This window comes from Lathyrus oleraceus, chromosome 2 (genome assembly GCF_024323335.1).
Source record: "Lathyrus oleraceus cultivar Zhongwan6 chromosome 2, CAAS_Psat_ZW6_1.0, whole genome shotgun sequence".
Taxonomy (NCBI): Eukaryota; Viridiplantae; Streptophyta; class Magnoliopsida; order Fabales; family Fabaceae; genus Lathyrus; species Lathyrus oleraceus.
The window spans coordinates 203,124,567-203,149,134 of NC_066580.1; the positions used below are offsets into that span (position 1 = coordinate 203,124,567).

Sequence of the window (24,568 nt, forward strand, 5' to 3'; positions counted from 1 at the left end):
CCAACATGTGAGGAGACGTGAGACCATGCTAATCCTAGGTGTATACTCGGGCTTTGGGTTTTAGCCCCACTCAGAACACCCACCCCAAATAATAGGAACCACACCTGTCCAGAATCCAGCACAATGATAATATGATGCATGCAAACATATATGCAAATATATACAATCACAGTATAATAATCACAAATGTAATAAATAAGCAGTAAAAGCAACCCAAACTACCCTAAAACTACCCTAGAGAGCGCTAGGATTGACTCGCTTAGGGAAGATTAAAATGAGAAAATGGAAGGTTTAGATCTGTGTGAATCTAAAATTGTTTTTATGGGTCTGTTTTGATTACCCAGTGTTTAAACTATTCTCATGTTTTGGAACAGAATTCAATTTTGGAAGAGAAAGGGACTCATGTGCAATATTATTTTGTCTTTTCTCTAATGAATAAACAAATTTACTTTTGTAAAAAGAAAAAGACAAATTCATTTTGAGCTAATCTAGTGTACAAAAATAGGATAAATGTATTCTATTCAATTTCAGCTCAGAGTTTAATCATGTAAATATGATAAATTAATTTTAATATTTATCTTAAAGTATTTCTTATTTTTTTAAATTATTGATTTATAAATTTTAATCAAATATTTATATTAATATATAAATATTCATATAAATATCTATGTCAATGACTAAATTATATAAGAGTCGTTTACACTCTCATTTATATTTATATTTCAATTGAGTGTTTAGAAACATAATAAAATATAATAAATTGATTTTGATATTATCTTTTTGTATTTTTTTAGTGTAAATTTTTATCTTAGATTTAGATTGTATTTTAAATCATCAAAAAGAAAATTACTCGTTGATTTCTATAAAATATAATTTAATTTATAAAAACAACCGGCGGGAAAAAAAATTTACAGAGCCGCCACCAACGCTATTCATCCTATGACGGAAAGGGAGCGCAGGAATAACCTAAGAAAGGGAAAGGAACGGTCTTACGACCAGAGATTGCAAGGTACGGGAGTCGGTTACGCAAGGGGAAGGTATTAACACCCCTCACGTCCGCCGTACTCGACGAGATCCATGCTCAAAAGATAGATCAAAGAATAGGAAAAGGGTTGCTAATAAACTGCTCAAAGAAATTGCACAAAATGGAATAGTAAACAGGTGAAAGAAGACGGAAGAAGTGGACTCGGCAGGATGTCGCATCCTGGGCCTACGTAGTTTGTCAGAAACAAACATCAGAGTCAACGTAGTTCGGGGAAGGGGAGGCATGCTCGCTAGGATATCGCATCCTATGCCTACGTAGCTCGGCTAACACACACCGAAACAAGACAACAAAAGAGACGCTGAGACGTCAAAAGAAACACTCAAAAGGAAACAGAAGGCCAATACATGGACTTATATCCGACTCCAAACAATAACAAACAAGGAAACAGAATGCCAATACATGGACTTACATCCGACTCCAAACAAAAACAAACGCTAATTAGCGAACACCAAATAAAGAGTTATCAGAATGAACCCCAACAAAGTAACTAACTATCCAGCCAGTCACCATAAATGAACCCCAATATGAACCCCAAGTGAATGACAATCGTAATAAATGAACCCCAAAGATGATAACCATCATCACAAATAAACCCCAAAGATGATAACAAAAGAAGGGTAAACACACACCAAACAAAGAGAAGAGTTGACACACATAGACTCAAAGAAAGAAAAGGGTGCCCAGAGAGATTGCTTACAACCTCCTGCCTACGTATCTCATCTGGTATGAGAATCAGGGCGACGTAGTTCCCCTTAACAGGGGTACAACACTCTCCTAACCAGAGACCAGGGAAACAACAAACTAAAGACTCGAGCCTAATAGTTGTCATGCCAGCAACAATCCCTAAGTTGAGGTCTCTAATCATACATTCAGCTTCCTCAGAAATCAATCATACAACTCCTACAGAAATGGAGATGAGAAGAGGAAAGCAGATAAACACACCAGCACAAGTGAACAAGCATCACACACTATATTCATTCAAGAGGCCCAAACAATGGGTAGGCTTTAGTCAAGAGGGGTCATATCAACCTCGACAAACAAGCCAAACTGTACTGGGTAATTTGTAGCTCTTAACCACTAACATTGAGAGTTAGGGTGAAGCTGATCAAAGTGTAAATGAGGATGATACCTCATAGCTCTTAACCCTGTCCAGGGTGAGCTCATGACAAAGAAAGCATGGGGATCCAGAAAGAGGGATCCTATTCCACTTGACAGAGACTGGACAAAGATCTTGGGTACATGTTCAAAAGCGTCAGCACGTAGTGCGAGCATAAAGAACGACTCACTGAATAACGGGGGATTGGCTACCAATCCCTTTTATCCGTCAATTGCCTCTACTCTTGGAGGTCTTATCAAGTAGCACATGCCTCATCTTGGAGGTCTTTGGCACAAATGTAAACAAACACAAACAGAGCCTCTTAAGGAGGACTTCCAGCAAAATGCCTGCCAAAAAGGTGACAGGACTTCCAGACTACATGAAGTAAGAGAATAACTACCTAAGTGGTGTATCAACCACAATCCAAAGCTCAAGCAAGAGCAAAAATCAAGCAACTAATGTACATGTACAAAAGCTAAACAGTTAATATTTCAGTCATAAAACCAACAGACAAACAGTGAATCCTTCACAGTTACACAACTCAATGAGCAATGTTCAAGCAATCAAATGAAGCAATGAGCTCAACACATCAACTCAAATCCCTACAAAACACAAAGAAGTCAGAACACAATCCAATTTGCATTTCAAAAGGTGAGCCACTCAACCATTAATGCTAAATGTCCAAACCTGAAACACAAGTCAAGGTTAGTTCATGTACAAAACACTAGTACAAAGACCAAGTTCAAAACCAAACTAAATGATCAAAACAGAAATCAATCTTCCACATATTGCACATTCAAACATGTCACAAAATGTCCTCAAAAGGACCAGCATCAAATCCATAAGCAAGTATCTCAAATGATCAACGTAAAGCAAAGACAAACAATATGCACAAAATTGGACTCCCAACTTAGAAAATCCAAATCAAAACAGAAATGTATGCAATGACCTTGAGATTTTTTATGCAAGTTTCTCATGTCATGAATAAGCAATGTGCAAAAAAATAAAATCCAGAAGAGTTCAAATGATAGATGAACAAAAATGCACAAATTGAATGCCAAAAATGTGACACAAATTGTCACATTCATCTCCATGTGTCAAAAATAATGATAGCATATGAGAAAAATTCCAAACCAATGCTAAAAAATTCATATCATGAGTGAATATTAAGCACACAAAAAATCAGATGAATTGGCTCAAAGATAAGGATTTCACAATGCAATGAACACAACATATCAATTTGGTATCACATGGATTCAAAAATTCACAAATAAAAATCCAGCAAACAACAATTCATGAAAATGATACCATAAAAAACTAGACATTAAAACAAGACTATGAAAAAAATTGGAGTTAATTTGGGGCATTTTTCTATTTTTTATGAATTTTAGAAGATGATCAAAAGAATTGAAATAATAAAAAGAAATGGAGGGAAATGTATTTATTCAAATAAAACCAGAAATAATCAGGACCATTGGATGAAGCGCGCAAAATAGATCAACGGATCACATTTAAAATAACAAAACACACAACATCACTAATACACATCAGCAGCACAATCAGCAAGTCAATGGAACGCATGGCAAGTCAAAGCAAATGTAACCAATCATTCACACACATAAGCGCTCGCATGGCAACCAGTCAGCACACACGCAAGCAGGATGAAACGATGCGTTTCATTAAATGAATCATCACACACATCATCAGGTCAATGCAAACATGGCACGTTCAAAGCTATCAGGACCAATCAAATGGACATGCAAGCGCAAACGTGGATGCCACAAGGACTAAACCCTAACAGTTGCAGAGACGGCGGAGCTATTCTCCGATCGTCTTCTCCGGTCATCTCCACGGCGGAGCTCAATAATTTTTTTCCAGAAATGAGCAAATCATACATCACTCGAATCCTCTTGCAACGTACATCTCAAATATCATATCAATTTCATCTAAATCCTCATGAATTTTCCAGATCGAGCAAAAACATTTTCAAGATCTAAACTGAAAGTTCATCATACATGTTCATTTCCTAACCATTTTCAAAACTAATCATATCAGCATGTTCCAGGCAATGAGATCTACACAATTATAACAAGAAAACAGCAAAAGGAAAGGATCGATTTCAACTCACTTGGAAATGGCAGTTGATGAATTCGTACTCTCAAGCTCTCAAAATCTCCAGATCTACTCCACTATACTTCTGTTGAAGCTTTAAGCAGGAAGCAACACTTGAAACCACCTGGATCTAGCTCAATTTCCAAAATCCATTTCCATGAGATTGCACTTGATCTGCTCGAAATCCAACTCAATTGTCCAAAACAGAGGTTGATTCTTGATCAATGAAGGATGATGATCAAGAATCTTGAAGAATTTTTGGTGTTTGTGTGGAGAAATCAAGGATTCGAAGTGAGAGAAAAATGGAGGGAAAATGAAAATTTGAGATCTGAAAATTCTGTTATATCAAATGAGATTAGGGTTTCAGCTTTTATATGGCATGCTAATCACAATTTCCCTTGGCTAATCTTGATTAATGAGATATAAGGCACTTTGCAAAAAATGGATAATGAGTTAACATGGCCATAATACACGTGAGTTTCCCATGCAAAAGCTTGAATTCACTCAAAATCAACCAATGGACATGATGGAATGGTTATTTTGCTTGTATCATAAGCCAATTTTGAATTATGGAATTTCCCTCCAAAATGATCACTTGAGGAATGATGATCATACACACTTTTTCCATGCATGGAACGGCTTGTTTTGAGAAGTATTGGTCATGAGGAGTATTTTGCAAAAAGAATGGACCGAATTGGAGCTTTGTATCAAAAGTTATGCCACTTTGAATTTCCATGCCCACCTTGTGATCAAATGGCCATAACTTCTCAACCATTCATCATATGGACATAAATTAGGACTTTTTAGAAAGGGGAGACAAAGATATTCAACTTTCATGTTCACCATAAATCCATTTGAAACTTCTTTGATCTTGATAAGTCAGTTTGAATGTGGACCAGAAACTTGCCATTTTTGGAAACTTGAAATTACAGGTCATTTTCCATTTTTGGAAACTTTTGCCATGACTTCAAAATCTTCAAGATAGATGTTTAGAATGACAAATGGACCTCTTTTGAGCATGATTGAGGTGTCTCACCTTATTTTCCCACCTCATAGCCCTCAGTTGACTGCACAGTTGACTTTTTGGTCTTCATATGACCTTGAAATACCTTGATCCACTTGAGCCTCTACCACTTGGGGAAACTGCTCAAAAATGAAACCCTAGCTCATGTAAGCTCTTCATAAAAATCATGTGATCCTCATCCCAAGAAAATACCTCATATCTTTGAGAAGCCCTAGTTGGAAGAATGACATTGATTAGGGTTGACCAGAGGTCACAACCCTAATTCAGAGGAACTTGAGGATAAAACTCTGCCACTCTTGATGATGATAGAATCATGATGATGGTAATATATCCTTGCAAACAAGATAATGCTCAAGACCTTTTAAGAATCAAGAAACCCTAATTGAAGCCCACTCCCTCAGATGGTTGGTCATCAATTCATAGAAACCCTCAGGCTTGAATCATGTAACTTCTCCATCTTTTGAAAGACTTTGGAGGATGACCTTCTTATTTCACATGAAATGCAAAACTGCAATGCCTAATGCCCTAAAATATGAAATGCAATGTGTCAAACTAGTCTCAAGAAGAGGATGGCAAATTTTGAGGTGTTACAAAGGGGTCTTCAAGCGCTTCTTCTTAATGAGATTCAGTTGATCATATCTGAACTGCACCCATTCAGGTTCATTGAGGTTTGCTTCCATGATGACCCTCAGAGAGGGGATTTTAACTTTAATAGGAAGAACAACCTCCATTCCATATACTAGCGAATAAGGAGTTGCTCTAGTAGAAGTACACATTGAATTTATATAGCCATGCAAAGCAAAAGGAGGCATATTATGCTAATCCTTATATGTCTTGACCATATTCTAGACAATCTTCTTGATATTCTTGTTAGCTGCTTCGATGATGCCATTCATCTTAGGCCGGTATGGTGAAGAGTTATGATGCTCAATCTTAAGTTCTTGGCATAACTCACTCATCATCCTGTTGTTGAGGTTACTGCCATTGTTAGTAATAATCTTGCTAGGAACACCGTAGTAACATATTATTTCTTTCTTTATGAATCGTGTAACCACTTTTCTTGTAACATTCGCATAGGAGGTGGGTTCAACCCATTTTTCGAAGTAGTAAATGGCAACAAGGATAAAACGATGACCGTTAGAATCATTTGGTTCAATCATACTAATCATATAAATGCCCCACATGGAGAAAGGCCAAGGAGAAGTCAAGACGTTCAATGGAGTCGAAAGAGCATGGATCTTGTCACCGAAAATTTGGCACTTGTGACACCTCTTAACGAAGTTGTAACAATCGACCTTCATTGTTATCCAATAATAACCATCCTGAAGGATCTTCTTAGCCATATCAGGCTCTTTGGCATGTACACCTTCACAACCTTCATGGATGAACCTTATGATCAGGTTTGCTTCGTGTCTATCCACGCATTTGAACAATACAAAATCATAATTCCTCTTGTACAAAACATCCCCATTCAAGAAAAAACTTAGCAGAAAATCTTCTCAAAGCCTTCTTATCAATGATATATGCTTTCTCGGGATAATCGTGTCTTTCCAGATATCTCTTGATGTCGTAGAACCAAGGATTATCGTCAGATTCGGCCTCCAATGCTAGATAGTGCGCTGGTTCATCCAAGTGGTTAATACGGATGTCAGGTGCTTCATTCTTCCACTTGACTTTAAACATGGATAAAAGAGTAGCTAGAGCATCGACTAACTGATTCTCTTCCCTCGAAATGTAATGAAAAGTGATTTCATCAAAATAGGAATCAATTTTACGATGTGTTCTCTGTACATAATCAACTTCTTATCCTGAGTTTCCTAATCTCCTCGGACTTGACTAATTACTAAAGCAAAGTCTCCAAACACTTCAAGAATCTTGGTTCTTAAATTGATGGCTGCTTCAATATCATAGATACACGCTTCATATTCTTAAATGTTGTTGGTGCAGTCAAAGCATAATCTAGTGGTGAATGGAATGTGAAAACCAGACGGAGATGTGATAACTACTCCTATTTCATGGCCTTTGCATTAGAGGCACCATCGAACACAAGTGTCCATCATGAATATGATGTCCTCATTAGGAAAGTCAAACTTGATTGTATGGTAACGCTCCACTGATTGATGGACAAGGTAGTCAGACAAGACGCTCCCCTTGATAGCTTTCTGAGTCACATACTGGATGTCATATTTGGTTAACAACATTTGCCACTGGGAAATTCTTCCACTGACAACAGGCTTCTCAAAAATGTACTTTATTGTATCCATCTTGGATATCAGCAAAGTTGTATGGCAAATCATATATTGTCTTAGGTGTCGAGCTTCACAAACTAAAGCACAACAAGTCTTCTCCAATAGTGAGTATCTGGACTCACATTTGGTGAACTTCTAGCTTAAAAAATAGATTGCATGCTCTTTTCGGCCATGTCGTCATGTTGACCCATTACACAACCCATTGATTCATCTAGCACAATGAGATACATGATTAATGGCCTACCAGTAAAATATGGTTTAAAAATTGGTGGTTCTTGCAAATACTTTTTATCTTGTCAAATTACTCTTGACAATCATTAATCCGCACAACCGCTTGATTTTTTCTTAACAATTTGATTATCGGTTCGCAAGTAGCCGTCAAATGAGAGATGAATATTGAAATGTAATTAAGTCATCCAAGGAAGCCTCAGACTTCTTTTTGTGTTTTGGGAGATGGCATAGCTTTAATTGCTCTGACTTTATCGAGATCAACTTCAATACCTTTCTGACTCACGATGAACCCTAGTAGCTTACTGGAACGGACCCCAAAGGGGCACTTATAGGGATTCAACCTCAATTTGAATTTCCGGAGTTTGACAAATAGCTTTCTCATATGGTCCAAATGATTGTCTTCATTCTTGGACATATCAATCATATCGTCTACATACACTTCAATATCCTTATGGATCATGTCATGAAATAGAGTCATCATAGCATGCTGATATGTTTCCCCTGCATTCTTCAAACCAAAAGGCATGAATTTGTAGCAGTATGTTCCTCAGGGTGTAATAAAAGTTTTTTTCTCCAAACCATATGAAGCCATCTTGATTTGATTATACCCTGAAAAACCTTCCATGAAAGAAAAGACTGAGTGTTGAGCAGTGTTGTCTACCAGAACATCAATATGAAATAAATGAAAGTCATATTTTGGTCTCGCTTTGTTAAGATCACGGTAGTCCACACACATTTGAACCTTCCAATCCTTCTTTAGAACCACAACAATATTAGCAAACCACTGAGGATACTCAATAATAGCTAGGAAACCAACATCAAATTTCTTCTTAACCTCTTCTTTAATCTTCAGTGCCATGTCGGGTCTGGTTCTGCGAAGCTTCTACTTAACCGGAGGATATTTGGGCTTGAGAGGTAAAATATGTTCAACGATATTGGTATTCAACCTAAGCATATCTTGATAAGACCAGACGAAGATATCAACATGCTTACGAAGTAGCTTAACCAACTCACTGGGTACATGCTCGACAAGGGATGCCCCAATCTTGACCTCTCTTCTATCTTCATCGGAACCTAAATTGATTTCTTTCAAAAGTTCTTTGTACGAATAAATCTATTTTTCTTCGTGATCAAGGAGTCTTGCAAGCTCAGGCGGTACTTCACAATCTTCCTCACCGTCGTCTTCAGCCTGATTAATTAGAAACTTAGATTTATAGTGAATTTCAGCAATGTTTCTTTCAGTGGAATTGTTTGCTCTGCATGTTATGAGCTTATTTCAGAATGAGCTTTTTGAAAAAGATGTGAAAAAGAAAAAGAAGCTTTTTCCATTTATTTTTAGTAAAAAAGCAAAATAAAAGAAATAAAATGGATCATGATTTTGAATATAAAACAACTGCCTTTCATTGATTGAATAATATTTTTTAAACAAATGGAGGAACTTACAAGCTATCTGCATGCCTTGTGGGAGGGATACAGACAAGGAAAACAAAATGCATTACATTTTTCCTAGAAAACCACAAGAACTACGGTAGAGGTTTAGTTGTCGATCTTGAATCCTGGTGGACACTTGCGGAAGAAACTGGAGATTGCATGCTGGCTGGAGCTTGCACCATATACTACTGCTACAAAAGGATCGAAATGGTAGCCTGCGCTACTAAACCTGACTTGGTTGAACCTCTTACCTCCCCTCGCAGCTGGAGTATGGGCATTAGGATGATAACCGAGACCAAAACGGTGATGCTTCTCTGATACCTTAACAATCTATCCCCAACCCGGGAGAGGACCATTCAAAAGAGTATGATTAGCACTCTTGGTTGATGATAGCACCATGGATGTTGACTGGCTCTGATTGACAGAAGCAGAGCTTATTTCTTCAAAATCCAAACCTTGGAAATGAACTTCCTCTATTCCCTCCTCAGTTTCAACATATCTGAAGGAAGATAACTCACGGATTATAAAATCATCCTTGCCGCAAACAATAACAAGCTTGTCTTCAAACAAGAATTTCAACTTCTGGTGCAAAGTAGAAGTTACGGCGCCGACTGCATGAAGCCATGGCTTCCCTAATAGGCAACTATTTGCAAGATGGATGTCCATGACTTGGAAAGTGATGATGAACTGGTGTGGACCCATATAAACTGGAAAATCTACTTCCCTAATGACCTCCCCCCGAGATCCATCAAAAGCTCAGACAATGAAGGTGATGGTTATCTCGGGTCCCTCAAACTACAATGGACTCAATATGATTTTTGGCAACACATTGAGGGAAGATCCAGTATCAAGTAGGACCCTAAAGACTAAAGTGTATGCATATGTCACTGAGATGTGTAAAGCTTTATTGTGATTATGTCCTTCAGAGGGCAATTTTTCCTCATTAAAACCCAAGTACCTGCTCACTGTGATATTGGACACCACATTATCAAACTGATCTATATATCCTGCATCACATGGGCTATCTTGAGAACTTTCAAAAGAGCCTTTCGATGAGCTTCTGAACTAAGCAATAGTGATAAGATTGATATCTTTGATGGAGTTTTACCTAGTTGGCCGACAATCTTGAAATTGCTTCTTTTGATCAATTTCAAGAATTCCCGCCCTTCTTCTGTAGTAATATTCTCCTCAGCTTGATTTTTCTCATTAATCACCTCCTTCCCTTTAGAAGTTGTTGTTTCTACTGAATTACCAGAAGTACCTTTTGACATAGAAGAAACAGGTGTCCCAATTGGAGTAGTGGGAACACAAATGGATGCCCCTTCCTGAGGAGGATGAGTAGGAATTGTTACTGGCATTGGACCAACTCAGAGAGTATATTTTGGTGCAAACACACGACCACTTTGGGTCACCCCCCTTGGACCTGATATATTTACGATCTCTGCATTAGAAAACTGATTTTTTTCACCACCAACTGAAATAGTTGCATTGTATTTCCAAGGCGCAACCTTAGAATTCTGATAAGGAAATGGTGAGGGAACATGAAAGACAATGGGTTGTACTTTCTTTATAGGAGCTTTTATCCATTTCTTGCGATAAACAATCTCAATCGGCTCGATAACAAAAACTTCCCCCAAGGATCTATCCCTCGAAAACTGCAAGACGCCTTGATTCATCAACTCTTGGGCGTAGTCCTTGAGTTTTTTACATCTGTTTGGGTCAATCTTGCACACCTCACAATCATTATTTACACATGCCAGCACCCCATGCTTTTGCATGCTCACTAAGATACTTGCACGCCTCTTCAAGAATTGCATTCACGCTCTGATTACCATGATTAGGCAATGGATTAGCCTTCATATTCGTCTTTTCTTCAGTGAAGGACAAAATATTCTGATCAATGAGATCCTGTACCATGGTGCTTAACACAAAATAATCCTCAATTGTATGCCTAATATAACCTTCATGGAAGGCACGAGATACATTGGTTTTGTGGGATGGACTAAACGAAAATACTATTGGTGGAAGCACCTTAGGGACAATTTCTCCTACATGCATAAGATACGGGAATAACTCAGAGTACGGTACTGGAATTTTGGTATATTGAGGGCACCTCTGATTCTGGTTTCCATTCTGGTTCTGATTCCTATGATGATTCTGATTTGGAACTAGGTTGTTTGTGTTCTACCTTTGAGGAACTTGTCCTTGAGGTTGTTGTTGTTGTTGAGCCTGAGGAGGTTGTTGACACTATGATGGATACTGAAACGGTTGTTAGAACTGTGCTGCTGCCACATATGGATAAGGGAAATATGGAATAGGATCCACGGGAGTTTGATATTGCATAACACTGACTGTTACAACATTATTCTCTCCTTATTTCTTCTTGGTATACCCACTAGGAGGTCTTCTAACTGAAGACTGTTGCTTACCACCACCGACAATCTTTCCTATTTTAAAACCGCTTTCAGTCCTCTCTCAAATTATGAATATATCAACAAAGTTGGAAGATAAACTCCAACCATCTTTTCATAGTATAAACTTTGGAGCGTCCCCATGAAGATGACCACTAACTCGGTATCTGTCAAAGTAGGTCTAACCCTCAAGGCCATTTCGCGCCACCTTTGCGCATACTATTTAAAAGCTTCATTAGACCATTGTACCTGATTATGAAGTTGTAATCTGATATGAGCCATGTCCATATTGTACTTGTACTAATTCAAAAAGGCGTCGGACAAATCCTTCCAGGTCCTTATCTTCCTTGCCTCTAGATTCATGTACCAGTACAAAGATGCCCCAGACAAGTTGTCTTGGAAGAAATGGATTAACATATCCTCAATATCAATATAGAAAGCCATCTTCCTGCAGTGCATGGTAATGTGACTACGTGGATAACTTAATCCTTTGTATTTGGGTAGATCAGGTACTTTGAACTTTTGAGGGAGCACAACATTGGGTACCAAGCATAGTTCTCTTGCATTCAAACCGAGAGTAGATAAACCTTCAATATCATATATTCACTCCTCTAAGAGTTGATATTCAGCAGACCTAGGTTGATTGACCCTATATACCATTTGATTAGCAACCCTAGAGGGAGACTGAACAACATTCTAAGAGGGCATAGGTTGTGGCATAAACTGTGGAAACATATGATACATCATAGTAGGGTTCAAAGTCTGGGCAACTGGAGTGCCATCTTGAGCAGCATGCCTACCAGGATGCACATTTGGAGCAAGAGGTGCCTAATAATGGGCATACTGGAGTGCAACATTGTTCGGAAATGTTGGGACCATAGTAGGAAAAACATACAGATTTGGATGAACAGGCTAAGCAGGAATACGGTAATTGAGGTGCGATCTCCTATACTCAGGCTCTTGGTCTTCAACATTGTCAACATTCACAGCAGGTGGATGAATCTCTTCAATCTCAACCCCTTGAGCAGAGTAATGATTAGGCATTAATATGGAATGAACGAATTTCTAGTAGCAAACTAGGGATTTTAATTATGAGGGATTCCCCACGGGTAGGTAGAAGCAAACCTACTAGGACCAACTTGAGACTGAGGTTGGATAACAACAACCGACTGAACAACAGGGTCAATAGGATCCATCACAACAAAAGTTGTGGCAGCCACAAAAGTCATATCAGTAACATCAGTTGGGTTGACAATAACAGCGTTACCTCTCTGAGCCTGAAGATGCTCCAGAATGGTACCCATCTGTCCTTGGAGTTGAGCTAAAGCCTCCACTATTGCAATATTCTCTTGTTCAAAATCAGACATGATTCTCTTTTTGTTGGCTCTGGTGTAGTACTTGTGAGTCATCATCTTCCTGAAGAGGATGAAGACGGATGTAAGCATTTTGTTTTTGGATAAAATAATGCATATGGATGAATGATATGTTATGCAAAAAATTATTGATTATTATAAAGTTTTCCAAGGAATCCTCGAGTCTTTATTTTTCGTAACTAATCATAAAGCATAGAAAATAAAGGCATAAGATGAAAACTGGTGATGAAAATAACCCTTTTATATCCATAATAATGAAACAAATAGTACAATTATTACATCTTTTCCCCAAGGGCTGCACCAAGTTTTCTCAAAGATAACAATGAAAACCCCCCATAAAAGATAACTATGCAAACACAACAATCAACCACCATTATGCATCCTTGATGGCATGGCTTGAATCGGTCTACTCAAAAGGTATTGCAGCAACGACTCCTTCTGATATAAAAGGAATTGTAGATGAGAATTGTTCCTTTCCCAATGTGTAGCTTCTTGCTGAATTTGATTATTACCTTCTCTACTTTGATGCGCTTGATCTTTCAACCCTCAAATCTCCTCAAACCACTTGTCGAGTTCTGTCTGGTGTTGAGATAAAGAAACCTTAAACTTCTTAGTATATATCCTTTCTTCTTTTAACTCATTATTGCAACCCTCCAACTATTCTCGAAGTTTCTTAACCTGGTCTTGGAAACTGATATCCATCTTGCAGGCTTGATATTGGGCGTCAGCGAGCTGTTTTTTCTTGACAAACAAGTTATCAATAGTCTATTTCAAAGAGTCACCTACATTCCTTCTTTTGAACTGCTCTTCTTGGGCTTCTTCCACCACTTGGGATGTCATTGCTCTCTTTTGGTTGAGGTTAAGATCCAAATCATCTTTCTCCCTTATGATCCTACCAAGATTAGATCAGAGATCAACATTTTCTTTCTCTAAGCTCTTGATAGTCTCCTTGATTTTTCTAACCTCGGAGGTAGGAACAACTTTAAGCACAGGCTTTGGACACTCATAGATGGTTCAGACGAAAATGGAAACAAAATTTCTTAAACCCTCTCCTTGACCCATGATGTATAAGCTTCCTTGGAAATGCAATTGTTTTTCCCTAACTCAGACTTTCCTTGAGGGAGAACCTCTCTCCAAGCTCCGACGATCTTTCTTAGCAACTCTGGATTGTCAACCCCTTCATATAAAACAAACTCCTTCACATGCTCAAAATTTGGCTTGTGCAACAACGGGTAACCTAATTGATGTAGTGCCAACCTTGGATTGTAGTTAATTCCACCCTTCGTACTTATGAGAGGTGTCGTACCTCATGGAAAAATGGGAATACGACCTAAGCGAAAGCGCGATTGCACGCTCGCAATGATGGACTAAACAGAGTCGTCACCGAACTTTATTTATTCCTAAAAAGGAAAGGGGAAATATCGATAAAACCCAAGAAAAAAACGACAATGATTATTGGTCGTCGCAACCAAATTAGGGTTCGGGAGTCGATTACGCAAGGGGAAGGTATTAGCACCCCTCACGTCCGTTGTACTCAACGGGAGCCATTAGGTTAGTTGTGTGCGTTAATGTTAGTTTGAAATGTTAGGCTTTAAGTTATTAGGTGGGAAAGAAAGAATAAAAGAGAGGGAAATGTTTTTGGATTTTTGACGAAGGACTAAACCTAAGTTTTTTATTAGTGGGCCTGACAAGATTTACAAATCCTGCTCCTACGTATCTCAATAGAGAAGTCAAGGCTTACGTAGTTCTGGGTAGAAAAATGTTTGTTTTTTGGTCGATTTTAGCGAAAGATACTTTGTGTCAAATCGACGAAAACATTGTTGGACTACCCAAAACAGGTGGAAAAACATTGCCTTGCATTGTTTTGAAACAAAGTACCTTTCGTTTGAGAAAAGGTTTGAAGGGTTAATCGCACGACGGCAGGAAAAGAAATTGATTGGTTTGATGTGTTTTGAATAATGGCGAGAACTTGGATGGGCGAGATATCCATCTCGAATCCTAGTCTCAGTTGTGCGTGGTATCCACCACGTTCCATTTCCATCTTATTTGCAAAAAGTACTTAATAAAGATTAAGTGTTTTGAATTTGATTGAGAAAGGGTTTGAAGAAACCGCATTGATAATTTTAAATGATGGCGGGAGCTAAGATAGACGAGGCATCCACCTCGAATCTTAATCTCAGGAGTGCGTGGTATACACCACATTCCATTTCCATCCTTATTGAAAAGTGTTTAGATAGGAATTAAGTATTTTTGGTTTTGTTATGAAAATGACTTGACATTGGATCAAGCATTGATGGACGTTTAAGAGAAATTTTGAAAGAATGTTTGAGAGAAACAGAATAGATGAATTTGGATGATGGCGAGAGTTAAGATAGGCGAGGCATCCACCTCGAATCTTAGTCTCAAGAGTGCGTGGTATCCACCACGTTCCATTTCCATCTTTATTGAAAAGGTCTTAAATATGAATTAATATTTTTTGAGTTTTGATTATGAAAAATGGCTTGACGTTGGATCAAGCATTTGATGAAGTTTTTGAAAGTAATGGAATAGAATGGGAAGAAGGAATGGGTTGATTTATTTATTGAGAAAATACTCGATGTTGGATCGAGTCTTATTTTTGATCTTTTGGAAATGGTTGATTTTATTCTTGTGTTAGTAGCTAACTAAACAGTCAAACAAATAAAGAAATGAAAAACAGTAAAATTATTACACATCGGGGGAGTGGGGTACATTTTGTCAAATGGGAATTCAAAGTATTGGAATAATTAAATCGGGCCCAAACAACAAATAATGCAATGTATGAGTGTAAGTGCAAGAGAACTGTCTCATTGTAAGAAGGCCCAAGAGTAAGCCATGTGAAGAAAACAACACAACAAGTTATATATACAAAACACTCAAAAATTTAATTGAAAGAAACAACATCGGGACGTGCACGGATAAAAATCGGGATGCGAGGATGCGAATCAAAGTCGCATAACACAATGACGTGCAAGGCAGATGGAAATTGAAAAAAGCAAACAAGAAATCTAGATAATGTGCTCAAAGCCGGTTTGCACATATTGACAATAATTGAAATGCCATATGTGATTAATCAAAACGCGGCGAAATACTATTGATGTATCGATAAAAATAATCATAGATAAACAACATAGACATTGTTGAATCCATAAATTAAAATCGATATTTAACAATTAAAATAAATAAAGGGGATAATAAACATTAGGAATAATGAGGGGATTAAAAAGAAATGTGAAATAGAAATTAAAAAAAACATGCTGTAAAATTAAAATATGGTGCACACAAATATTAAACCCAAGACCAAGGGCTTGCCAAAGCATCCCTTTTACCAACTCCACCAGATAGATATCCATGTCATATAATCTCAAGCGCTAACACATAACATATAAAAAAAAACGGACCAAGCCTTTTAAATAAAACACAAAGTTGAAAACAGTAACAGAACTCAAACAAATTCATCTTAACGCACATAGATCCTGTTTCTTTCCAGTTTGAACAACAAAGATTTAACGGTAAGATAACCACACAAATGGAAGCTTCAAGGAAGATAGAACTCGAAAAGGAAACTAACCGGTTGCGGCGAGATTGACCGACGGATGTAGGTAAGGTTCCGTCTGAACCGGTTTTTGATCTTCCGCTCTTCACCACCAAGAACAACTATGGTTTTCTTTTCTCCTTGCCGTCGGCTCCTTTTTCTCTTAGTGAACAGTAACGGCTCCTCTCCAAAAATTAGGGTTGGTTTCCTTTTTATATCTCTTTCCTCTCATGTGTTTTTAGAGTAGTGGAGAGGTCTGCTGTGTAGTGGAGAGGTTTGTTCGTACAAGGATGTCTGGGGAGTTTTGTCCTTATTCCACTTGTGGTCCCTCTTCCTCAATTCTCTCCATTTCCACTTCACTGTTGGTAAGAAACAATTCACCACTGTAACTCACTTAATTGAAAAATTTGTTTTGGAATTAACTGATTTTGTGTGTTATGTGTTGCAGCAGTCCTGCTTGGAAATTGAATGATGCTTTGGCATGGTTTTCATATGACTTTGGGTGCGATTCGTTCGGAGGCAAAATGTTGCGGCATTGGCTTTTTACTGTGAATCAAATATTTTGCTCGGTACTCCACATTTCCAGGAACCGAATTGTAGAGCTTCCTGTAGATAGTGTCAGACCCAGACGAAAGGTTATGTGCCATAAGGTTCAATCCGTCCATATAGAACGCCCTGGATGGATAATGAAGAACTCGGTTTGCTTTATTAAAAAATTTAGCTCCAAATGAAATGGCTCACAAACTGGAAAGTCCTTCAGAGGATGCTTGGTATCTAAAACAGTAATGGGGGCAGCCGTGATATTGGAGAGATTCTCATATGACACTCCATGAAATGACTGTAAAGAAATGCCTTCCTTGCAAATAAACCTCCAATGAGACACTCTGCTCAGTGCTACTGATAGAAACTGCATCATCCTCCAAGTCCAGCAAAGCAAGGTTAAGGTGGGACTGGATAGCAAGCGGGTTTTCCGTTTCACAATCATCAAGCAAGTCGCGTGAAATGACCACGCCTGATGGCAGATTCGTGGATATTTTATCAGTATTTTCGCATACAATGGAGGATATGAAAGCTACAGTTGTTTCAGCCACCCGATGATCATCCCCACCACCTAATAGTCTATTTACATCACCAAGTGAATTTCCTAAAGAACCATCAGGATGGACAGATTCTTTTTTTTCCAGATAAAAGGCAACAATTTTGTTGGTCTGAGATGCCCTCCACAAAATCCAACAAATTCTTCAGAGGCTTCCACTCAAGAAAGACTTCATCATGCTCATAACTGTCACCAAGTCTCTCAGTCAAGTCTGTATTTGCAAGAGGTATTTCACTGTGTTGCAAGTGTATAATAATACTATTGAATTTTTTGGGCAACGAGCAGGCTCCTGATTTTGATCGGATCACCTTTAGACACTTCTCCATCTAAGAGTTTGCAAGGATACCGACTCAATGGTTTTCTTAAGATAACAATCATCACAACCATGATATGTCTTGTTGGAATGCTTGACAGTAACGGTTTTTTTCGCTACTGTTGCTGCTGTTGAAACTGGTTCATTGGTATCGTGATTAAGATTAATGTAGTCAAGAAGATTCGACACACTTAGATGGCCTTTGCTAGCTATTGATGCATCAGGTGTTTGCAATATATTTTGACTATCTGTCCTTGTTTCCAGACTTTGATTGATGGAAGAACCGGAGGACCCATCACCAGCCCCTTTACCAACAGGAGGTTGAAGTTTGGTCCGTCTCTTACGCTCCAAACCACTCATACCCAGTCCAAGATGAGCAGTTTTGGCAGGTTCAGTTGCATGGGGTCTTTCACTTGCAGATGGAGCATCCTGTACTTTTTCTGATTTTATCATGGTTTCTCCACTAGAAGAACTTTGTAAATCTTGATTGGAAGAACTTGAAACAAATTTGTCGACCAAAACATCTCTCTCGTCATTACTACAGGTGTTAGTAAACCTATTTGCTTGTTGAGGAGGTCTGGCGGTTGCGGGCCTGATTTTACAGGCTGACCGCTGATGAGGGCGTGCGCGAGCTTCTTGAATTCTTGAATGTAGGCACTCAAAGTGTGTGGACCAAAAAGCGTAGAAGCACCCTCGTATCTTTGCACCTCGTACTCCTCATATGTGGTCACATACTGTGAATAAGTATTGGTCAACCCTGCTATAACAACATGAATGTTGCTACCAAAGCTTTAGTCACCACTTAGCACTGTCTTCACTGCATCACGAAGCCGTCTCCCAGCCATTGTTGTAAATTCTCCTGGTACACTAAGAATAGAAAACTGTCCAATTCGGAAGATCTGGATTGGAGGTATTGAAGGAGCCCAATCATATAGAAGCTTCATTTCGCCTGTATCGAACAAGAAAGGCTTTGGATACTAACAGTCTATTTGTTCCTTGTCTGGCGTTTTCAATAAAGTTGCAGACCAGTTTCCAGAAAGGATTCCCCTGATCATCTCCTTGCTTAAAATCAAATGCTCCAGGTCCATCAGTTGTTCCAGCAGCAAATCAGAATCCCATTGCAGCAGGGCATGTCTTTACTACCTTAGAAGCTCCTGCGATAGAAACATTTACCTCGAGCTTGGAGAAATCTAAGTACACATGTCGAAAATCCACCTTTCCTTTAATCTGTTTGGATGCTCCGTTAAACAACTCCGCTGTTTTTTTAAACTGTCTCTCCCCTATAATATGTGTACTTTCAAATTCATCGGGGTAACCAGGTCCTTTGCCGTAGCATAGCTCGTTCTTCCCTCCACATGTGCTGTGATTGAAGTCGCAAGGTAGTCCAATGTCTGTACAAAAGGCTCCAAGCACGTTTGGACTAACATCACCGCAATTGGATTGACAAAATGCAGATACAAATCTAGGTTTTCCGTCCTGCCTAAGAACACCTCTCACACGTCTAGCAACACTTGATGTTCTGGTTGCCGGTCTACCAGGAGGAGATTGGAATAAGGCAGCAAGTTCGAGTAACTCATGGTGATTATTATTAAGACTGGGAATGATGTTTGAAATCCTTCGAGGTAAGCTGTCATCTTCAAATCCAGGGGAAACTTTTCTCACAGAAACTTTTCGCTCAAACCAGTCTTCCATAAATCGTGCAGCAACACCCTTATTATCCCCGCTAACTAATGAGTTTGTACGACTCATTGAAGTCCCATGAGTAGCAAACCAATTGAAACTTCTCACAGGACCCCACTCATCATCAACAAACTTTAAAAGAGACATTTCTTTATCGACATTATATCTATATTTGCTTCTCTCTTCAGCAGGATTGTTGAGATAACCACTAGGACTGCTCTTCTCTTCAGAAACCTCAGCAATGGGACTCAATGTACTTGCTTCCTGTAGGCCAGCAACGAGTATAGCTTGAGCTTCTGCCAACTCAGAACCATTGTCATCAGTAGCATACAATATCTTCAGGATTGCTTCAAAAACCGACGAGTTTTCTACTCCAGGAGTCTGACCAAGAATCTCAAGGTCCCTCAACTTCGCAAAGTAAAAATCACGTTCCTTCTCAAGGCTATCAATGGATAACTCCAATTTTGTCATTTGTTGCACCTGTTGATGATATGATCTCTAAGTATTGCTCAAGCTCGTTAAGAAAAGGCTCAATCTTGGCCAATGAAACTTCTTCTACATCTAGGCTGTCCCAACGAACGTGACAGAGATCTTTGAAAATAGCTTTGTATGTTATACACTCACAGAATTGACGGATACCGTCCCCTGCAGCGACTGCAGAAAACTTGAAGCTCACCCCATTTGCTATATTATCCTCATTGGCGGAATTAGAGCTGCTAAGATTAGCAACTATCCTCTTTTCCAGAACCCCTAATTCCATGCGAATATGCTGCATATTATTAATGCGAACACACAGGTGGGGTATATCAACCGAGCTATCTTCACTTGTGGTTCTAAAAAGGGCTTTCCTCCTCTGAGTCATTTGTGGCTTTTCTTTTTTTACGGAATACACTGTGATATTTTCCTTTTGTTGAACACCTAGTCAAATCAGGCAAAGTCGGCATGAATGCATTACGGTTCCCGCATCCAGATTTTGCTTTCAAAATGTATTGTTGGATAGATTGTATGTTTGTCCCAGTGGAATGTTCTGATACGACATTTGAGTGATACACGAGAATCCTATGTATTCCCCAGAGTAATACTGTTGTATCTCGGGATCCTGTGACTAGGCAGTTACTATCAGGTGAAAGACCAAGGCAAGTTACAGGAGCACAATGTCCATAAGCTGTTTCTAAGGTCTTAGCTCCATCTGATGATATCAGCCTAATGCTATTATCAGCATGCCCGCCAGTAATAATTTCTCTGTCACATGTAATAGAAACGATAGCTTGGCTTCTAATTCCAGAGGCAGAGAATGCTACAGCTTGTGGGAATTGCCACTCTTCACTCGATGCAACAGGTGCTTTGAACATACACATAAGTGTACCACCAGTAGAGCCTGCTGTAACCTTTCTATGTTGAAAAAGAAAAGGAGTTTCGTGGCCATCAGGTGTATTGGGTTGCCACATGTGTTGTGCAACACGCACTGTTGGTGCATTCATCAACAACCACAACCGTATCTGAAGATGCATGAATGGAAGCCGCGGGAAGATTGCAACGTTCAGGTGATGGAACAACATGGGGCTTGACTTCATTTGGGTTGCGGAATATTGTCTGCAAATGCAGAACTTTTGCCAACAGAATTCTCTTCAAATGGGGAACGGTCAAAAGCTGGGACGGTGTTTGTCCAAAATATGCAATTTGATCTTGCGTGGCACGCTGCTGAACTAGGTCAGAGATTTTATCAATGTCCACCGTCCCTTCATAGGTAATATAAAAGAAAACATTATTTGTTGCAACGGCTTCTTTTCCCGTTGTTTATACCCAAATATAAGATCAATCCACTCATGTAAATGAGAAGATACGTATTCACTCTCCAAAGCCTTCCGACGCTTATGAATAAAATCAATTGGATTTTCAACCCAAGCAGGAAGTTTTACAGTATCTGGAATGGCAGAAATGAGCAAGCTTTCCTCCCAATTGTGTTGTGCCAAAATCAATTGAATTTTCATTTGTGAGAACTTCAGGTTGGTAAAATAGCTCAGGAACCAATTCCTTCACATCACTCACGTCCTCAAGAACTCCATTCCAAGTACCAGAAATATCAGAAAACATTCGATATGCATGGCCTCCTATGACAGGTACATTCACATCGGCAACTGGAACTTTAGCTTTCCCAGCATAGAAAGTTTTGGATTGATGTTTTTTGAAAAGGAGGTATGAATTGAATTGAGACGAGCTCGTTGAAGCTTGAGAGACGTCGGCGTTTACTGCGAGGACGCTTTGCCGGGATCAAGGTAACTCAAAGTTGGATTTTTCAACTGAGGAATAGCTACTGCTTTCGAAAACTGAAACTGGGTTGTAGGTTTGGCAATGGAATGCTGCCGACAGAATTTCAACGCCTGTGTATATGTTGCATCACAATGTTCACTAAGAGCGAAATTGAACACCATTTCTAATGACAGGTATGTTTCCTTCGTATCCCTTTTGTAAGAAACATTTAAGTCATTAATTTGTTGGTGTAATTCCCTCAGTATAAACATGATAACTACTGCTTTTCTCAATCCTACAGCTCCATCGTGATGTCAACCCAAGTATGATAGCATCGTGTAACCCCGTAACGTCAACCAGACCGCAATGTCTTCAAGTATTCAAAACAAAACTGCAGAAGTGATTTATCCGGTTCGTTTGGTGGTGAACTCTGCAAAACTCATTGTGTTTGCTGCTGTGCAGGAACTTGGTTTACGACATAGAATTCGTAGGAAGATCATTTTCCATTGCGAAAGAAAGACCTTATTGGCGAAGGATGCACCGGTTGATGATGTGGCTCACAACTTAATTTTTGTAACTCTGTAGTTTTGTGACTTGTAACGGCCATAATGTTGATATGAATGAATAACTGGTAACATTGCAATGATTGAAAATATATCCATTTCTACAGGTAAATACATCGTATAGTGCCGAGTTGTCCTGCATTCTATCGGGTCTGTTTAGATGCTGGCTATCAAGACCACATGATTCCAACTCTGAAGCTGCTGTAGTCGCTTTACGAAAATATGCATGTGAATGCAATCTGTCTTGAAATTGGAGCATTTCCACATATGTACGCAATGTCATTTCCCTTAAGCAGTATGAATGAAAATCAAATTGGTCTTCGATAATATCTGCATAATGCTTCTCGAAACCTATCACCTTGAAGAAAATCTAGTGGTATTCTCTTAACAGCAGATAACCACTTAAATTGTTGCCCAAGTGTTTTGTACAAGGTATCTAAACGATCTGTTTCATCGGGAGAAAAATGGCCATTTGCTGAATATAATCCTACACATTGTTGAAGGCCTCTGATCTTTTTTATTTCCATCATGCTAATAGCAGCTGCATCATCAATTTTGCCCACCAGCACCAACTCACTTTTATTTGTAATTTTAATGAAAAGAAACATTGGAATTGATTTTTGAGAATATTGGAATTGATTTTTGATGTGAACATTCCTGGAAGCCTTGATGGTAGTGTTACTGTTTGTCCAGACAAATCCTTATGGAGGTCCGGAATTTGCTTATACCACAAACCTATCACATGAGACCGATAATGATTTTCCCAAAAGTTCCAAAGGGAAGTGCTATGCGATTAACAACTCTTCATTCTTAGTATTCAATTCATACACGTAAAACATTGAAGAGCCAACAAAGGCAGCTACAAAAATCACTTTAAGAGACTGAACAATATGGTTAAACTCAATGCTGTCACTGGTGATCGGAAAAATAGCAAGTGTACTATTTTCACTGATGTAGTAATAGGGAGTTTATTTCCCAGTATCGATCTCGAGGATTGCGTAGGAATTACTTATTTCAATTCGATTCTATTCAAACAAAAAGATAATGGTTGGTTTGTTTTGGAATTTAGAATAGTAGACACAAAATTGATAACAAGAATAGATTAAGATAAAGGATGCTAGGGTGAGTGGTTGAGTTACCCGGTTATGAATTCCGTTCCAATTTCCTTACTGCCTATGAAGCCTTCAATCACCTAACCTCAGAATGCTCTTACTTAAGTCCTTAAGGAAGAAACTATTAAACTACCAATTATTACTTAAATGTCCATTTAATTAATCGTTGGTTTTAATCATACAAAATATCAAGGTTTACGGTGATTTACGAAAGTTACTAGTCCTAGATGATGCATTCATAAACCTAATTGTGTGAAAACCCTACCAATCACAGTCCTGTTATTGGAAGTCATAGATTAATTTGTATTTGTCCGATACAAAAGCATAATAACATCACACAATTAAATTGAAATACTTAACATAGAAATCAGGAAATTATCGGTTCAGATTCATACATACGATAACATCAGGACCACCCCCCTAGCATCAGGGGGTTTAGCCTCTCATAGTACTTAAAGAACTCATAAAGTAAAGATTAGACATTACAAAGAATTAGGAGAGTTTGATCTTCAATGGTGGCTACCCTTGAATCTCGCCGTCTTCGAATCCGTTGTATTCGCTATCTTCTCCACTGTAATGCTTTCGTTCGTCTGTCCAAAGGTTCCTCTTTCTTTCTCTTCCAAGCCTTCTTATAGTTTCAGATGCCTCCTCTCCAAGCAAAAGGTCCATACTGCCCTTAATGAGAAGAATCGGTTCACAATGCAAAATTAGGTTTTCCAGGCTGCGTGCAATCAACACGGCCGTGTGTGTACACACGGGCGCCCGTGTTTTTTCTCCTGCATTAATTAATTTCAGCATTTGTTACAGTAGCAACAACACGGGCCGTGTCCCTACACACGGGTGCCCGTGTAGATGCACTGTTTTAATCAACACGGCCGTGTGTGTACACACGGGTGCCCGTGTTGATCCCTGTTTTCTGCTTCATCTTTTTCTCTGCTTGACCAACAACACGGCCGTGTGGTGGCACACGGGTGGCCGTGTTGACCTGCTGTTTTGTCATATTTTCGTCCTTCAGAGTGTCCCGAACTT

At 38.8% G+C, this 24,568-nt stretch overlaps 1 protein-coding gene and 1 pseudogene across 1 annotated transcript; both read right to left on the reverse strand.

Annotated features, from left to right (window-relative positions):
- Window positions 1–18,925: 18,925 nt before the first annotated feature.
- On the reverse strand, window positions 18,926–20,100 carry LOC127118890 (neutral ceramidase 1-like). The gene has a single exon (XM_051049129.1). The coding sequence runs from the start codon at window positions 20,083–20,085 to the stop codon at window positions 19,042–19,044; it is 1,044 nt and encodes a 347-aa protein (XP_050905086.1). The 5' UTR covers window positions 20,086–20,100; the 3' UTR covers window positions 18,926–19,041.
- A 347-nt stretch (window positions 20,101–20,447) lies between these two features.
- LOC127122604 (BEACH domain-containing protein C2-like) lies at window positions 20,448–22,046 on the reverse strand (annotated as a pseudogene).
- Between the last annotated feature and the right edge of the window lie 2,522 nt (window positions 22,047–24,568).